Genomic DNA, 17850 nt, shown 5'->3' with positions numbered 1-17850 from the left:
TCTCTTGAAATATAGGTTAAAAAGAATTTAATCTCGTCTATATACATAAATATAAAAGAAAAAATAAATACAAATATATAATATAAAAAATATATATATATATATATAAAATATTTTTAAAAATATATATAATATAAAATATATGTATATATAAAATATTAAAATATATATAAATATATATAATATTAATATATATATATATATATATATATATATATATATAAAAATATATATATTATTTATTGTACTTTACTTTTTTGTTTCATCTTTTAAATCTCCTCCTAAAGCCACACCAAAAATATTGCATGTAAAGACAAGAGTTTGTTTTCCGCAACATTTTCTTTCTAAATCTTTACAGCAGTTAAGACTAGAGTGTTTTTACAATGATTTTTATGTTTTGGCTGAAACATATACGAACATTTGTAATAACTGACGCCCAATACATTTGCAGCTAGGCAGCTTTTTAATATTTAAATCTAGGTTTCCAAAAGTGGTTATAATGTTTTTGGTTTTTTTTAACTCATCCTAGATGTATTCAATGGATGCTTCTCAATTGAGTATTTAGTCTCAATTATTTTTTATTGGAAACCTTCTCAAGTCAAATGCATTTCACTATTTAACTAGACATTGTACGTCCAAAGTTGGCAGGGTTGAAAACGATCTAAACCCAGGCCTGGTGGACACACACTGAGCTGGTAACAGTGCTGGTGATGTCCAACTGAGTTGTGAAGGCAAAGTTCAGCCAGGATTCAGCAAAAAACGACATCTGACAAACTGACTGACTCTGCAATTCACACCGTTTGTCAAGGCACACATTTAAAGAACACTTGTGCACACACACACAGATATAAAAGATATAAAAGGTGGAATTAAGTTCTTCAAAAGGGGGCTTCTGTCAGGCAGAGATAAGCAAGTGGAGGCCCTCTGAGTGAGAGGGGGATCAGACAAGAGCAAACACTGACAGATGAGAGCGATGAAGCTTTGAAAGAATGGAGGGGACAAAGAATGAGAGGGAGAGGACGATGAAACAGTGAGTAGAGACGACGAGGGGGAGAGGACGATGAAGGAGAGGAGAGGTGAAACACAATGTGAAACTGATGGATAGCAATCATAATCAAGAGATCGAAAGAGAGCAAAGATAAAAGGTTTATTAGATTTATTGCTTCAAGAAATTGCCAATTAATAAATTTTTCAGTTCTCAGAAGATTCCTCACTAACTATTTCAATGATTGATTCTATGAATGTTTGGCATTTCTATCCAACTAAAATGCCAAACATTCGTAGATTGTTTTGCTTTTTCCTTCTTTATTGTTTAATTATTTTTTGGGGGCATTTTTGGCTTAATGTCAAGTAAAGGACAGCGTAGAAATGGGAGCTACAGACGGATATGAGATGCAACAAAGCTTCCAAGGCTGGAACCCTAGACGTTGCTGTTATATGGCATGCAATGTAACCATTCGACTACCAAGTCGCTCCAGCTTTCCTCGACTTTTGTCTCTAATATCATATCATATCATAATATATATATATATATATATATATATATATATATATATATATATATATATATATATATATATATATATATATATATATATATATATATATATATATATATATATATATATATATATATATATATATATATATATATATATATATATATATATATATATATATAAAAACTGATTGTACAGTAAGTCAGAAAATTGGGTAATCAACAATGAAAATAATCCCTAGTTGAAGTTATTTTCCAAATGCCCTAAAAAAAGAGTTTTAAACTAATAAATATTTTTGGACATCACTGTTATAATTGAGAGCTATATAAACACTGACAGGGTTAGCTTTATTAAAAACAGTTGTGCAACAACATGTTGTGTATAAGTAACACAGGGACACACCATTTCTCACAGTTTTCACACACACAGCAGGACAAGCCGAGCACAACCCTCTCCACAGCAGTCAGTGCCATCTAACACCTCGGCCCTGTGTGATAAACTGTCTCTTCAGAGTGTCACATAAGTACATATAACACTCACAAGCATGTCATTTCCACTCAAAAGCCACAACACACACACACACACACACACACACACACACACACACACACACACACACACACACACACACACACACACACACACACACACACACACACACACACACACACAGTTGGACAGATATCTCCCTCACCTCTGTCATTTTAAAAGGCCAGCCTGTCAGGGGCGACGGACACTCTCTTCTACTCACACTCCCTACCTGTCTGTCTGTCCCTTTTCTACTCTCTCTTGTCTCTTTTTTGTAACATGCCACAGGCACTCAGCCTTCAAGTCACAGTTTTCAGTTTCTGTCTCAGCTCCTTAAAGGTTGCTTAACCAAATGGAAGAAAGCCAGTCGTAGCAAACTTTGCAAATGGGAAGATGTACGTGTGTGTGTGAAAGACGTGACCAGTAAATGACTTCACCCCTCTTAACCTCTTTTATAGCTTTTCCACTTTACTCAGCCAACAACACAGTGGCAGCTTGCAGTTATGCAAAATAATCTATGAATATGTAAATGAATATATGCTAATAGGCCAGGGCAGCTCTGTAATGTCAGGAGGAGCTTCACAGGTAGAGATAGCCAGGGAAGACTTTGGGATAAGAGTATATGAGCGTGAAACACACACATCTGGTTGGAGTGTGTGTTTATATCTTTTCTCACCATATGAATACCAATGTCCAAGTCTTGGCTGAGCAATGAAGCACATGTTCATTTGCACCTTGATCTTTATGTAAATGTGTATGCAGGTGTTCATGTGCCTACCATGCGGATGCCATTCTCGAAGGCCTGCCTGGCCAGGGACGCTGGTCCATCCACGGTCTTTCCATCATCATCAGGTCCCCAGCTGGCGCTGTAGATGTCGATGTGCTGCGGCTGGAGGCTCAGAGACTTGGCCTCCACCATATCGGTTACATCGCCGTCCAGCATTCGCACACCTAACACACGCCGAAATAAAACATGCACAAACTAGTTTAATGTATGTCCTATGGATTTCAACAGAAATTAACATAATAAATTAAACAGTGAGGCAAATCATTTATTAATTAGGATAATCAATACATTAATTACCAAGTATTTCAGTATGCTTGTCCCACATAACCAGTGATGTGAATAGGTTTTCAATGTAGTAAATCTTCGGAGCCCACAGGTGGTCATTTAGGTGGGTCAGCAATAAAATGTGTGTTTTTTAACTAATTGTCGTGTTAAACTTGTTTTTGATGTTATATGGTTATAATTATGGTTATATTCATGGAAATAAAAATCCAAATCTGAAAACTTAAATCCAGTTTTGTGTGCATACTGTGTGACCGTAACAGATTGACAGCATTTTTAGTTGTCCCGTTCACAAGTCTGCGTGTGTGCAGAAGCAGTCAGATGCCACCATGACAACATCTCAATGGTGTGTGGGACATAAGCATGTGATCAATCAGGGACAAAATGACAAACGTAACGCACAGAGATCATTTAAATTAAACCAGATTGGTGGAATTATAACCAGATAAATATCACTCACCTCCTATTCTGGCATTGTAGGCAATTCCCACAATGCAGTGGGAGTTGTTTGCGGCTGCAGCAACTTCGCCCGCACACCGTGTCCCGTGCCTGAGGAAAGAGCGGGAATGAGAAGCTTATTACACAAATCTAAAACACACGTTGTGTATACACGAGTAGGAGAGCACACACAAACTACCAGATAAACACGCAGCTTTTGAAGTGGAAAGCAAGGAGACGTAAACACACATTTTTCACAGATAGACGTGTACATTCCTGTTGAAGCAATCCTGAACAAAATTGTTTAAGAGTAATAAGTGTTACAAATGTAGCAAACCTTATACATATTTCTACAATTCTTACTTTTTCCCCTCATAGTGCTAACAGACAACAGAAGAAGAAGTCAACATCTTTCACGCCGTCAGGACAAATGTGGAGTTCTTCGATGACAATAGTCCTCAAATGAGCAAATACACACAAACAGAGGCACAGTTTGGATCTTTTCTGGACTTTATCTGAGTAGAGTAGCCATGCGCACACAGACATAAAGACACAAAAACAACGATAGCTGAAACTAGGGCTGAACGATTTGGAAATAATAAGTAATTGCGATTATTTTGACAGATTATAATTCTCTCTAATATTGCAAATCGTACCGCAATTGCAATATTAGAGAGAATTATAATCTTTGCGTCATTATTCTCATTGAAAACATATTAAAAATGATCATGGTGTGATTGTTTTACAAGGATATGTACGAAATATTTTTACATTTCTTTGATCTTCAAAATACAATGTGTAGTCCGTGACATCTCTGCAGCTCCACAATTCTAAATTTAAGAATGGTATTTTGACGCATATTTTGCCTTTAACAAATATTGCGCATCCTGCCACACACACACACACACACACAGACACACACACACACACACACACACACACAGAGTCAGCAACCAGCGCAAACAAACATAAGTATGTTTGCGTGCGCCGCCTCCTCAAAACACCACTTTCTGGATCGGCACAAACACACTCAGACACACGTACCTCCTGCAGAGAACATCTGCATCACAACACCCCCGGAAACAGCTCTGACCGCTGCCATAGAAACCCAGCATCTAGCCGTCCAAACCCCCGGGGAAGACACAGATTGTCCTCAGTCCAAATGCTTCCCTGGACTTTAAAACTTCCCCGTTTCACAGTAACTTCATGATTTCAAGGTAACATTTATTTAATAATATTGAAGCATCACTGTCCTCGCTTAGCGGTGTGTACTGTAACATCCATGCATGCAACTTCTTTAAAAAAAATCTAATAGAAAAGGCTCACAAGTATGAATTCTAAATCTCTTATTTAACTTTTCTTCGCCTACAATCTGTCCCAGAATTACAGGCTATACAGTCCTCTACACTGATGCAATACAAAACAAAAGGCAAGTAAAATGCACAACATACTCTTCCAGGTTTTGATCACTTTCCTTTAATTTATCATGAAATCAGTGTGTTTTACAACCTTTCCTGACTAAATGACTTTAGCTTGACCTTCTCTCTGTGTTGCCTAAACGGTATTAAAGCTGCGAAGGAAAAATTACTTCTATATCCCCAAAAATGTAATCAGTTAAAGTCACTAATTATTCAGTCAACAGCACCTTTGATCACTTGTGTTACAAGGTATTTGCCGTTAACTGGATTTTTGGCATTCCAAAATTCACAGATATCAGAGTACCCTTTCTACATTTCAAACTGAAAATACTCAACAAGGATTCATTTTAAATTCATATCCAGTTTACATAATAGATGTGACAGCCTTTGTATAAATATGGAGAGCTTTATCCTCTGTAGGGTATGAATGACCTCAAGAGTTTACAGAAACGTTAACAAAAATTAAACTGTGGGTTAAAGTAGGCTGTAACATAATAAATGGCTGCAAATCAGTGATAGGCACCTTCGGTTAATGAACCAAACTGCTGGCTCCCTCTTTCAAAGCACTTCAGCAGTCCTCACTCCACTAATCCATAAAATCGTCTCTCTGGCCGTCTTTCCAGTCTTTGTGTTTGCCTGTAATTTCCATTTTCTACACATCTGTGTCACTCAGGGATCTCTCTGTGGATCAGCCAGAGCCATATAATGTTTGCGCAATGGATAATATTTAGGCGGAACGATACACACTCACACAGAGTAATTGTTGAAATGCAAACACTTTTGAACTTTCTGAAAGTTTCAAAGGAATCAGCCACTTAAACTCACACTTAACTCTCTGCGGTACACATCCATTTTTTATATAGCTGTGCTTTTCCTCTGCCTCAGCTTTCTTTAATACAATTTCAGTATATTCTTTTGTAGTTTTTAGTTTGTTTCTGGTAGTTTGTTTTTCCCCCCAGACGGTTTTAGTATGGCAGGCCACTGGGGAACATTTATGGTTCTAGATCTATATGGAGACAAACATTTACTTTCTGTTAGAGAATGGTAAAAGATGAAGAGCTTTGACCATTTGGTTCACACACAAAAATTGTAATATAAATAGATTTCTGTGCACACATAACATCATAGGAAACTATGAATTCAGCCCTAAAAAAGGAAAGCAGCTCATTAGGCTGCATCTGTAGGCCTCATGTCTCTTTAAGACAATGCATTACCAGCAGGGACTGAGACACTGCCAAGGCACTTGGGCTGCTGCAGCCAAACACACGCACAGAAAATCACTCACTAAGCCAAACTGGCACAAGACAAAGTGCCTCGACAAGCGAACCTCTCTTCTCACACACACACACACACACACACACACACACACACACACACACACACACACACACACACACACACACACACACACACACACACACACACACACACACACACACACACACACACACACACACACACACACTAATGTCAAACTAATTCACTGGTGTAACTCATTGCACCCACAACAAGTTCAGGGCTCAGCAAACACAAACATATTGAGGCAAAGAACTTCTAATAAAAATCAATCAGAAAAACACACACCTGAAGAACGTTTGACTCTGTTTGGGGACACCGTAACCCCAAAACACAAAATCTACATCCCAATTTTTACCTGAACCATATTGTCACAGTTACAATTAAAAGTCTTTGTCATTAGATCTGGTATAGATTGTTTGTCTTACTTGTTCTCGTTGGTTGCGTCATATCGAGGCATGGGATCCATATCGTTGCCGTTGACATCAAAGCTGGCTTGAGGGTCCTGGAGGACACACAGAGGTCAACGCAAGTACATCAAACACCAAAATGACAACTGCAATAATGATCAGGGGGGAGAGAAAATCCAACCGGTAGGTCTAACGTGTGTTTGTGTGTCTGTATGTATAAGTAATAGACATGTACAACGCCAATAAGCTTCTCTAACCCAATCACACTGTTCACTTTAGCAGCACTCACAACAGTTTTGTAAATCAAATGCAGAGCAAACTCAATCTGCTGCGCCGCTCACCCTTCGGCATAAACAAATCCAGGCATTAAGAGTAGCTAATAACAGCAACGCAGGTGCTGTCAAACAGGGTGTGAATAATTGTATCTGCACAGTTGATTGATGGTCTTACCTGCTGCCCCAAGCCTAACTATCTGGCATTGGTCTGACGTAGACATACCTCTGCATGCACATAAAGTATGTAGCCACAGACAAATAAACATGTCAGCATTCCTGCACACCCACAGGTTTGAGGAAGCTTTCCTTTGAAATGTAATCCATGACGCACGATCTACTCCAAATTACAAGCAGTATCGGAATCTAGTTAGTAAGATTATTTGACTTCTGTAACATGGCTTAGTAACATGCTCAAAAACTCCATTAATTCATACTAAAAAAACAAACTAATTATTGTTATTAATACTACCGTTATATCACTGTTGATATATTTCTAATCAGACAACTGTAATGCTGTTACGCATGTGACTTGTTTAATCCTCAAATCAGGCGCTCTCATAGCCACACATACACACAAAAGCGGGTTACATGTAGCCATTTTATAACTCCCCAGACCTCACACACACACTCACACACACACACACACACACACACACACAACACACACGTGTAAAAAGATGAACACTTTTTCACACAATTTCATTGACGACTTAGGCCTCAACATGCCCACAGAAACGCACACACACGCACTCACGTAGTTCTGAAAGAGATCTGGGTGGTTCCTCTCGATGCCGTCATCCAGTATGGTGACCACAACGTCTTTACCCGTGTAGCCCCTCTTCCACGCCCCCATGATGTTCATGTCCGACTGGCAGTTATGAACGTCGTCGTTACAGTGCTGGAGAGATGTGGGCAGGAAGAGAAGGTGATAAATAACAGAAGAGTGGAAAAAGAAGTGTGTTCACATCATGACATTTTCAGGCAGCTTGGGAAAACCTTAAATCTTACTCGGGTGGCTCTCAACCCGTCACAAAACATGTAAACGTTGCTTACAATAATTCAGTTATTGTGCACTTCAATATTATTTACTGAATCACAGAATCAAACTTCTCTTGAGTCACTAAAATCCAAGTTATGTCTGACAATTTGTTTGCAACTTCAGTGCAATTGAAACTCATTCATAGGTCACTGATGCTGGTTAATATCACGATTCATTTGAAATTAGATACAGAAATATACACAAGGACAAAACGTTTCACTGACAGAAATGTTTCAACCGTAGGCTATGTCAGGTGCTTTGTTAGAAATTACCAGAGGAAGCATTTGTTTCCAAGTAAACCTGAAAACAAACATCAAGTTCAGAGAATTCTATCCTACAGCTAGAAACAAATGTTTAAAACCTCTGGTCAAAGTATTAAGAGTTATCTATACTAAGTTAACGATTGACAGAGCAGAGGACACTCAACCACGCACAAACGAATACAAAGCTAAGAGATCAATGATCTGGGTATGCAAACACTTGTGATAAGCCTGCAAATATCTGCAATGTGAATTTGAATGTACCGTGCGAGTGTGTGTGCTTCTGTGTGTGAGTGTGAATGGGGGCATGCACAACACTGCCGAATAATAAGAAAATTCAGGAACACCAAGACCTGAATGTTTCTACCGATGTGGACTTTCCTGTGACAAATACTTATGAGTAAACACAGAATATCTTACCTTGACCCTAAATTGTATTCTTTCAAATTAAGGAAAACCAAAAAATATCACCACTATAGCTCTTCTAGTCTTTCATTCAGTAAAACACACACGCGTAAATCCCTCAGCTCCACTGACCCTGCAGTAATCAGGATCATGCCGTGACATTGGCTGACCTTTGACCCACAAACTCGATAAATGTGGGCAAAGAACAGCACACAATCCTCTGAGAAGAATAGATGAAAACAGAATAGATGACTCTAAATTATATTGAGCTCCATTTTCCCCAGAACTTGTGATATCATTGTTTTGGTGCAGTAAAATTCTCTGGCACGAGTATACAGCGTACTCACAATGTACCACATACTGCTCCACTTGGCGTCATTATAGAATATGTTGTTCTGGGCCGGGTTGCTTTGGGCGGGGCTTGTCAGGGAAAGGGGCGGGGCTGGTTTGTAATCCCTCTTGATCCTCCTCTTCACCACCTGCTGCTGTATCCACTCCACCTGAAACACACAAAAACTGAGTAGGCATCAAGTAATACCACACAGTAGTATAATTACTTCACACAAAGTACAATCAGGCAACAGGAATTTCACCCAACTATCTTTGAAATGATGTGTTCATGGTTCAACACAATGTTCAGGAAAATATAAGATTCTGGAAAACCTGGGATCTTCTTAAATAATGGGTGCTGCATCTTCAATAAAAAAGGAAATATATAGAGGTTATATTTCCTCTCCTTATGTGAAGAACTCTCACACACACACAGAGACCATCTCCAGAGAATAGATATGGCTAGTACTGTGGCACCCGACCGGCAGGAGAAGAGAATTCGATTTTTGTTATGGGTGTGCCACAAATCCAGCTGACATTTTAACTGTAGGAGGAGGGCATGCTGATTAGAAATGCAGTCTTTTACTTGTAATGGTGATTTTCATTTCAAATAAAAAGCTGTAAAGTAATTTCAGCCAACAAGGGGGAGCAAATTATTATTATTTTTAATACATTTAAAAAACACTGAGAAAAGGTATAGCACATAAAGTAGACGCCGCATCACCAGAATCTTTAGCTAAAGGTTAGACTTTCTATGCATTCCAGTGTTAGCCTACAAGAGTTTTGCAGTGGACAAGAAATGTTGCATCAGTTCATTTCTTCCCGTCTAAGGACAGACTAATACACACACATATGCACCGAAGACATAAATGTCTCTCAGGTAACATCAATCTCTCAAATGTTATGGACTCGCTTCAAGGCGCAAGGCATTCCTTGGCAGGAATCTCGTTTCAATTTCAGGCGGAATTTTTCCTATATCAAAATCAGCATTGTTGGATCTGAACAACTCGCTTGGCCCTGGTCACCTCTTCTTAAAACCCTGACATCTTGTGTTTAGTCTAGCTTCAGTGCTGCAGACTTGATATGTCGAAAGAGACTCCATGAGAAGTTCACTGCTACCAGCAATGATGACAAAACAAAAGATTAAATATTAGCAGGCATAAAGCTGCCACAACGTGTCAAGGTGTAGGAGAGCATCCTGAGTGACAGCTTACACAGACTACAGTAGGATCTTTTCAATATTCTTCCCGAATATAGCTAGTTCAGATGAAAAGGTTTTGAGCTACTGCTTATTTATACAGTAAGAAATGTGCACTCCTCCTGAAGCGATCAACACACCATCTACTGTGAACTAAAAGTTTCTATGCATAATGCACACACAAAGAAAATCTGCTCATAACAGATCAATCAATAGAATAATTTCCACACTGAAAAAAACTGCTTTGATGCTCAGTTTGCCAGATTCAGAAGTCTGAGGCTTTAGTGAACAATGTCCAACTGCAAAGAAAAAAAGCATGTCTTCACATCAATACAGCTCCAGCCCACAGAGAGGAGAGAAAAGCTGACATAATGACTGCAGAGTGATTATCTGGTCCCATGCACTGAAATAATCTGCAAGGCTCTCCGGAGAGTTGGAGAGGGAGGCAACGAGACAAGATAAGACAAGAGAAGGAGAGGTGATAAAGAGCTGAAGAGAACAAGTCCCAGGAGAGTCAATAAAAAAAGAGCGAGCTGGAGGAGGAGGGAAAGAGAAACAAATAACAAGTGAGACCAAAAGACAGCAAGTGAAGAGAGGATGATTGATTTTATAAATAATAGTGATTTAATAACTCAAGTATGTAGCTCTTCATAGATCGTAAAGGAGGGAGAGCTGAAAAAAAACAATTCTTCAAATGACATACTCATGGGAGTGGAGGCCTCCCTTATAAGAGATCAGCTATGGGAGAAAAATAAATGGCAAGCCAGGGAGGAGACGTAGACGAAGAGTAAAAGCACAGGAAGATATTTAGTTTGAGCCTGGTGCTCCCATGTCTGCTGAGGTCTCAGCTCATTTCACTGCAACTTCTGTCAGGACCATCAGCTTCAAAGCAACCGTTTACACACGCCATTAGCACCAAAACAACACTGTCATTAGGAATTGTGCGTCTGTGCAAAAGCACTGGCGTATCATTACAATTTGCATACATTAGCATCGCATCAACCTCAATCTATGATCGCAGTGTAACTCTTAACTGCTTTTCTCCGTAACTTGATAATTCAATGAAGGTCTGACAATTGATGCATCGCTGCCTCTCATCTCGCCACAAATCCTCTTCGTCATTAATTCTTGTACAGACCGACAACACGAAGCAAAGACCTAACAGATGGCAGAAAAAATAAATGAGTTTGCTGAAGTTGGATCCCAATCAGTGTGTAGTTCACCTCAGATGTCTCTAATAAGGATTTCGCAACGCTTTGCTGAAGTCGTCTAATGATTAAGGACTTCAACCGAAGAAGCTGAAGTTTCATGCATCTGCGTTCTGGCAAGTATCCACTCGTGTCCTTCAGTAAGACACTGACTCACTATACCACCTCTGTCAGGTGCTGCTCTGCAGAAGATGATGACTTCCATCCTCCCTGAGGAGATGCTAAGTAAAGCAATTTAGGATCAGGCATTATTATTTCTATATGCAGTACTTCATATCCCACATACAGCCTTAGTGCAGTGAATAAAAAAGGGTCATGTCGCCTTTCTAATGCTGAAACTCTGAAGTGGTCATCTACTTTATGCAGTTTAGTCCATATGATATTGGTTTGCCGTCTGATCTTTCCTAAGCTTTTGTGACACTTTCTGAAAAATAAACTATCCAACCAAAAAATTACTCTTTACAGGGTTTATTTTAGACAGAAACCACGTCTAAAGCCAAAATAAAATAATAACACATGACACACGCACACACACCCCTATCATAGCACATACTTGAAGTAAATATATATATTACAGCCTGTAACATATAAATACATACTTCAAGTAACCGCTAACTGATGGAGAGTGTATCCACTAAAAACACAGTGTGCATGTGTTTTACTGTTCCATGGTCCTCGGTTGTGTTTAATGTTTAATCTCGGTCACTATTAGGTGGCTTTGCATTTCTTTCCATGGATTTATTTAAACAAAATACACATTTGTCCTCTATTTGCAGGATGACCTCAAGTGGATAAATGGTATTCAACAGTTTTTCTAAAGCAATCATGGGCAATGCCATCCTTTGTTATCTCTGCTGAAAAAAAAAATCACTCAATGGTAACAGCCTGCAGTTATCCGCATCAATTGTGTCACGTTTGCCAATCCCTATCCAAACAAAGACAATATTGCCTTCTATTATTGCCTGTAAAATTTGCCCATGTATCACTGCTTTAGTTTCTATGCCAATTTGCGGGCAGGCTCTGAGGCATGGCGATTGGATCTACTCAATTTTTTTGAACTCGAGCTTGGTGGAGCAGATGAATGATCTGCTAGCACCTTTAGCGTCGCCCTGCTTTTTTTATTTTCACCCTCTCCTATCTCACTTTTTTACTTTTCTCATCTCACTCCCTCATATGCTTCTTTCTTGCAGTGTCTCCTTGGTTGAGTTTCAGGTCATCTTCTCTGCAGATGCCCATTTTTCTTTGAGATTGCCTGTCTGTCTCTCTCGCTCCCATTCCACCCCCCCCCCCCCCTCCTCCCTCCTCACTCTGATTCGCTCTGTGTAAGAGTTAGCAGGTGGCTCTTGCTGGCTGGGTCAGTAACCAGGGGAAACTGGGGAAGAGTTCACTTCAAAAGAACAAATGGGAACAAATTGATCCCCTTTCACTGCTGTTTGTGAGACGTTGTTTGAGTTTCAGGCAAAATAACTGAAATGTGGGAGTTAAAAAAAAAAAAAAAGGTCAAAGACTTGTGTAGAAGAACATCCACAACAACCTTTGGACTGACATGAGAAGCCAGTTCTTTTGCTCTCTTAAGTGCAATTCAGGACCTCAGCACAACTTTTCACAGACAAATTGAGCCCTGTGGTGCTGTGCTGGCCAGCTGTAGGTGCTCCTCTCAGGGCGTCGCCTCCTTAATGGTTCATCTGTTAAACTAATTCAAGGCAAAAACAGATTCAGGAGTCTGTGGCACAATGTCTCACAAGCATTCTGGATTTTTGGGAAATCTGTACCTGGGACTGTGTAGAGCCTCATAGCACCTTTGCGTATTCTCCGTGATGCTGCGAGTGTCCTTGTGTTCCACACATGTTCATGAATATCAGTGATGTCTAAAGGCAGTTGGATGAAGAAAATAAATCTTCCAGACTTCCAACTGTTTAAACATTTGGATTTGAGATCTTTCAAGTTATTTTACTAGGTGGTCAAATATTTCCTTATGTGGTATGACTTCTAGAAGCCTGCAACTCAAACATCACGAAACACTGAAATTTAATTTTGGCGTCAAAGTCATTTTGCATTTCAGTGTATCCCGGTGAGGATTCAGCTGCGGACCACACCTGGCTCTCAGTTTTCATGCACATGTCTGGATAAATGACTTCAAGTAAATAAGAGCCTTGCTAAGTGAAACAGTCTGGAAACGCCGTGCTCCTGCAACAGAACACCATTGACAGACAGACACAGTGCATTCAGCACTTGTTTCTCTCTACAGACTTCAAAAGGGACATTATAAAAAATAAAAAAATAAAAGAAACAACCACTGTAGTACTCTAATTGTTGTTTACAGTAAACTCGAAATAGCTGGAAATAGATTTTAAACAAAGTGGGCCGAGTATACTTGAACTCATTTCACACCAAAAACTAATAACAGTGCAGCTACAAGATAAAGATCTGGCTGTCCAAATATTCTTGGAACTCCCAGTATGAATGAGTCATGGGCGTACTTCAGCAGAGCCGTGCAAGGTGCAAGCCGAGTGCTGCTTTAGACACGGAGAGGAGATCTCTTGATACAGGTTTGTATATGTAGCTTTAATTGGCGCTGCTGCAGCAGCTTTTCATCACTTTCTCAAATTGATACACCAAATGGAAAACTAAACACAAACTTGAACTGTACATTTGAGCTTTAACTGTAACATTACAATACCTAACGAGTACAAACACTTGTTCTATGATTTTGTCTTGTTGTAAAGTGAAGTTTGATCATTTAAAATGTTTAAATTAAAATGTAATTTCATTATTTTGAGATCATAAAGTTAGTAATCATAATAAACCGGCTTAAAATCTAAATTTGAACTTCGTTAAATTTAGGGTGGAAAAAACGTGAAGCTGTCAAATTGAAGACACTCTCCAGTCGTTCACCAGCCTGGAAAATTAAGTGGTCTTTGACCTGCGAGGCAAGTGACAATGGAGTTAGGCAGATGCCATAAAGTGGTAATTTGTGCTGTGCTGCATCACCATGGTAACATACGTGAGTACTGTGGATGGCAGGGCGCGCCTTTCATGGCACCGCTACACCCATCTGACTCACGCACGCATAAACACACACGCTGTCATTATTACAAAACCTGATTGCAAAACATCATTAGCAGTATGCCAGACTACGCTAGTGCCAAACTAGTCGTCATGTTGATCCCAAGTCCACAGACAGGTCGCAGATTACGCTGAAAGCCTAACGAGTCAGCAGGAAAACACTGACAGCTGCATTCCTTTCCACTCCGTTTTTCCTTTATTTGGTTTCTCTCCTTCTCCTTCTGTTGTAATAGCTCCTTTTTCTCTGCTTTAACCTCTCCTCTCTGATCTAGTCCTTTAAAATCTCAGTCTCTCAGCCAGCTGGCATCAGGACACAAACTGTCCTCCACCATGGCACAGTGTCAGGCCCGGGAGAGCGAGAAAACCAAAGACGGAGGGAGGGAGACGAGTATGCGCTGAAAGCAACAGTGATAAAAGGAGATAGGAGAGGGAGTCCAAGGAAGAGAAACGCAATGACAGGTAAGGACGGCAGGTGGACAAAACAAGCTGAGTGGACAAAAAATAAAAGTAGAGAAAGGAAAGGGAATTGAAAAAGAAACAAGAAGATAGAGGACAACAAGATAAGTTGATAACAGAAGGTGACAGGCACTGTCTTATCTTTTCTTTTCTGTCCGATTCCCTCACCATTTTTGATCGGTTCTTCCCATTTCATCCTCACTTCTTATAATCTCCACATCATTATTATTCCTCAGTAGTCATCATGCATTCATGTGCATGCACAGATACAAACAAAGTTGCATTCCCTAGAATCCACTGTTCAACACGTACGCACGCACGCACGCACGCACACATACACACACACACACACACACTGCTGCTGCTGGATGAAATCCCCAAATAGACAATATCTTTAAGGAGTTTTACTGTAATGGTTTTTTTCAGGATCAAATTCCAGCCTGCTCAATAAAATAACCCACCTCATCAATCAGGCAGACGTCAACAAGTAAAGTATTTGTCAGGTACAAAAATGTTATGCCCTGGAAAAAGCAGTTTGACATGTCCACTTCCTCACTTTTGTCCAGGGCTTTCAACCACACAGCATGGTATTCATCAGAGGACTCAATCATCATTGTGTTACCTCATTCAGCATTCGATAGTGACTTAACAGACATTTATTTATTCACAAAACAGTACAACAGGCTTACCTTGGGCTCCATGGAGATGAAACTATGGCGACCACGGCTGGACAACGTCGACCTCTTGATGGTCCGGCTATGGAAGAAGTGATAGTGATCTTTGAGATCCCCGATCTGCAAAACACATTTACAGACTTAAGAAACATATTTATTCATTCCATAACCCTTTCTACCTCGGCATTACTCATTATAGTATCATACGTGACAAGAAAAAGAAAAAGAAATTCCTCAACAGTGTCCTAAAAATGAGTAACTGCTCTGGCATTTTTATTCTTGTAGAGATGTTTGGATTCCACAGTTGAATCAGATATCAGACACATGTCCTGTATATATATATATATCTATATATAGATATATATATCATACATACACGACAGAGTTTATCGTAGTCGTTAATGAAACTCCTGTTGCAAGTGACTTTAAAGTACTTGGAGTCACTAATTCTCTGAAAGTAGTAAAGTTTAGACCGTTTATGTTAATGATGTCCATGTTTTTCTATGCATGTTAAGTTTTGATCATTTAATTCAATAATCTTAAACTCATCTATAAATGCCTACATAGCCAGGCTCCTCAGGTGCTCTGTGACCTTGTGGTTCCACTCAGAGCTTCGGGCTCATTAACACGTGGAGCATCCAACAGGAATTGTATGGTGCTCTTGCATAAATCCTCAATTGGATGAACAAATTTCTGTTTGGGGATTAACAATTCCTTACCTACAGAACTGGATCCTGACTGGGATCATCTTAGAGAGGGACCATGACTCATGTAGTCATGAATCATCTGGTGCTTCTTGTTTTATGGAGCTTTATTGTATGAATTTGTGTCTTGTCTTGTTTTGTCTGTGTGTTCTTGTGGAATTCTAAAGTCTTGTGTTATAATGTACGTAGCTATTGTTAAGATTGTGTTTTATACGTCTCATGTGTAATTTTTGTTGATTTTCAGTATTTTAAAATGCTCATCTAAGGACGAGCATTTTAAATTAGCCTGGGCTATAAATGCTGTGGTGTGTGGTATTGGTTTCTTTTACATATCTGTATCTATACAAATAAACTTGAAAGTGTCATACATAGTTTTGTTGAGGTCTTACAAACTGTCAGAGAAAAACACATGGACTAAAAGGTGAGACAGAAAGGTCAGACACGTCAAACAAAAACAGACAAAGAGACTCAAGAAGACAGAAAGAGACGGACTGAATGTCAGACAAATGTAAAAACAGACTTTGAGTGACAAAGGATCCGCAGACGGACAATGACAGGCAGACGGCAAGCTGCTGGACAGTGGTGATTAGTTTTAATAATTGATAAAGACCATACAATCCCTCAGATGATCAAACTGTCATGGCTGCCAAGGGTCCTGTGGTGCGTCACTGATCCATGGCTGAGCTCCACCGCTACAGAACCCATTAGATCAGCTTTCAGCTCAACGCTCATGCACATACACACATTGTCCAACTTCCAGACTGATGAAATGAAAAAACAAGAAAGTGCCACTAGGCCATGCTGGATCCCATTTCAGTAAACAGCAAACATTAGCTAAACACGCAGCACACGTCAGAGGTCTTGGGTAATCAGATTTAAAAGCATTCTACGTACATACTAACAAAATGTGCCTCCACAACAGCCGGCTACCACTTTGGATGCTTCCCGTGTAAACAGGTCTAAACATATCGTGCTTCCAGTGCCTATTTAATTTACCCAACATCTGCACTGCCATTAGCAGGCCACTCTTCCCTCTAGGAGTGTCTGCGTATGGGGAGCTACTGGAAAAGCTCTACTCACAGGATTTTAAAACCCTGAAGCCCAGTTTTAAACTTCTGCTGCACCGCTCGTTTTAAAGCCATCTACAGTCTGTCTTTTGCAAAACAAACGCACAACCTTTATCATAGTTTCAACACCTCTTCAGGGTTGCACTACATCTCCCTTATGTGTATGCCCTTGTTGATTGTTTGTGCTTTTGAATTGTTTTTTTAATTATTACTATTATCTATGTGCTTAAATGTTTGTTAACTTCCACGTTTTGTGCCGGAGGACCCCCATTTGAAAACGAGGTGGTGCCTCTCAAGGGGTGCAACCTAATAAAAGGTTGAAATAAAAATGCAGGGTTATATAGTCAACTGAACTTTCATTCTGATGCAATAGCTCACTTTAGCATAACCTTTGGTTACTGGGAATTATTTCGTAACAAGTGTGTTGAAGCCAAACCACTGGAACTGCAGTGATTCATGTTGTCTTGCATCACAGACTTTCTTTCCTGGATGTATTTTCTATGTTACTTG

The 17850-nt window shown here is 39.6% G+C and overlaps 1 protein-coding gene across 5 annotated transcripts in view; it reads right to left on the bottom strand.

Moving 5' to 3' along the window:
• The window catches only part of pcsk5b (proprotein convertase subtilisin/kexin type 5b), a 51403-nt gene that overhangs the window by 30107 nt on the left and 3446 nt on the right, over positions 1-17850 (bottom strand). For all 5 annotated transcript variants that reach the window (XM_029439325.1, XM_029439326.1, XM_029439328.1 and 2 more), the window contains exons 2-7: positions 15585-15689; positions 8985-9137; positions 7688-7831; positions 6677-6753; positions 3557-3645; positions 2806-2978 (exon numbers count right to left, since the gene is read on the bottom strand). In XM_029439325.1, the coding sequence (XP_029295185.1) occupies positions 2806-2978; positions 3557-3645; positions 6677-6753; positions 7688-7831; positions 8985-9137; positions 15585-15689 (741 nt within the window). The remainder of the gene's footprint in view (positions 1-2805; positions 2979-3556; positions 3646-6676; positions 6754-7687; positions 7832-8984; positions 9138-15584; positions 15690-17850) is intronic.

The sequence above is a fragment of the Cottoperca gobio genome, chromosome 9, assembly GCF_900634415.1.
Source record: "Cottoperca gobio chromosome 9, fCotGob3.1, whole genome shotgun sequence".
NCBI lineage: Eukaryota > Metazoa > Chordata > Actinopteri > Perciformes > Bovichtidae > Cottoperca > Cottoperca gobio.
The sequence above is the reverse complement of the archived record's forward strand: the minus strand, read 5'-3'. Positions and strand labels throughout refer to the sequence as shown.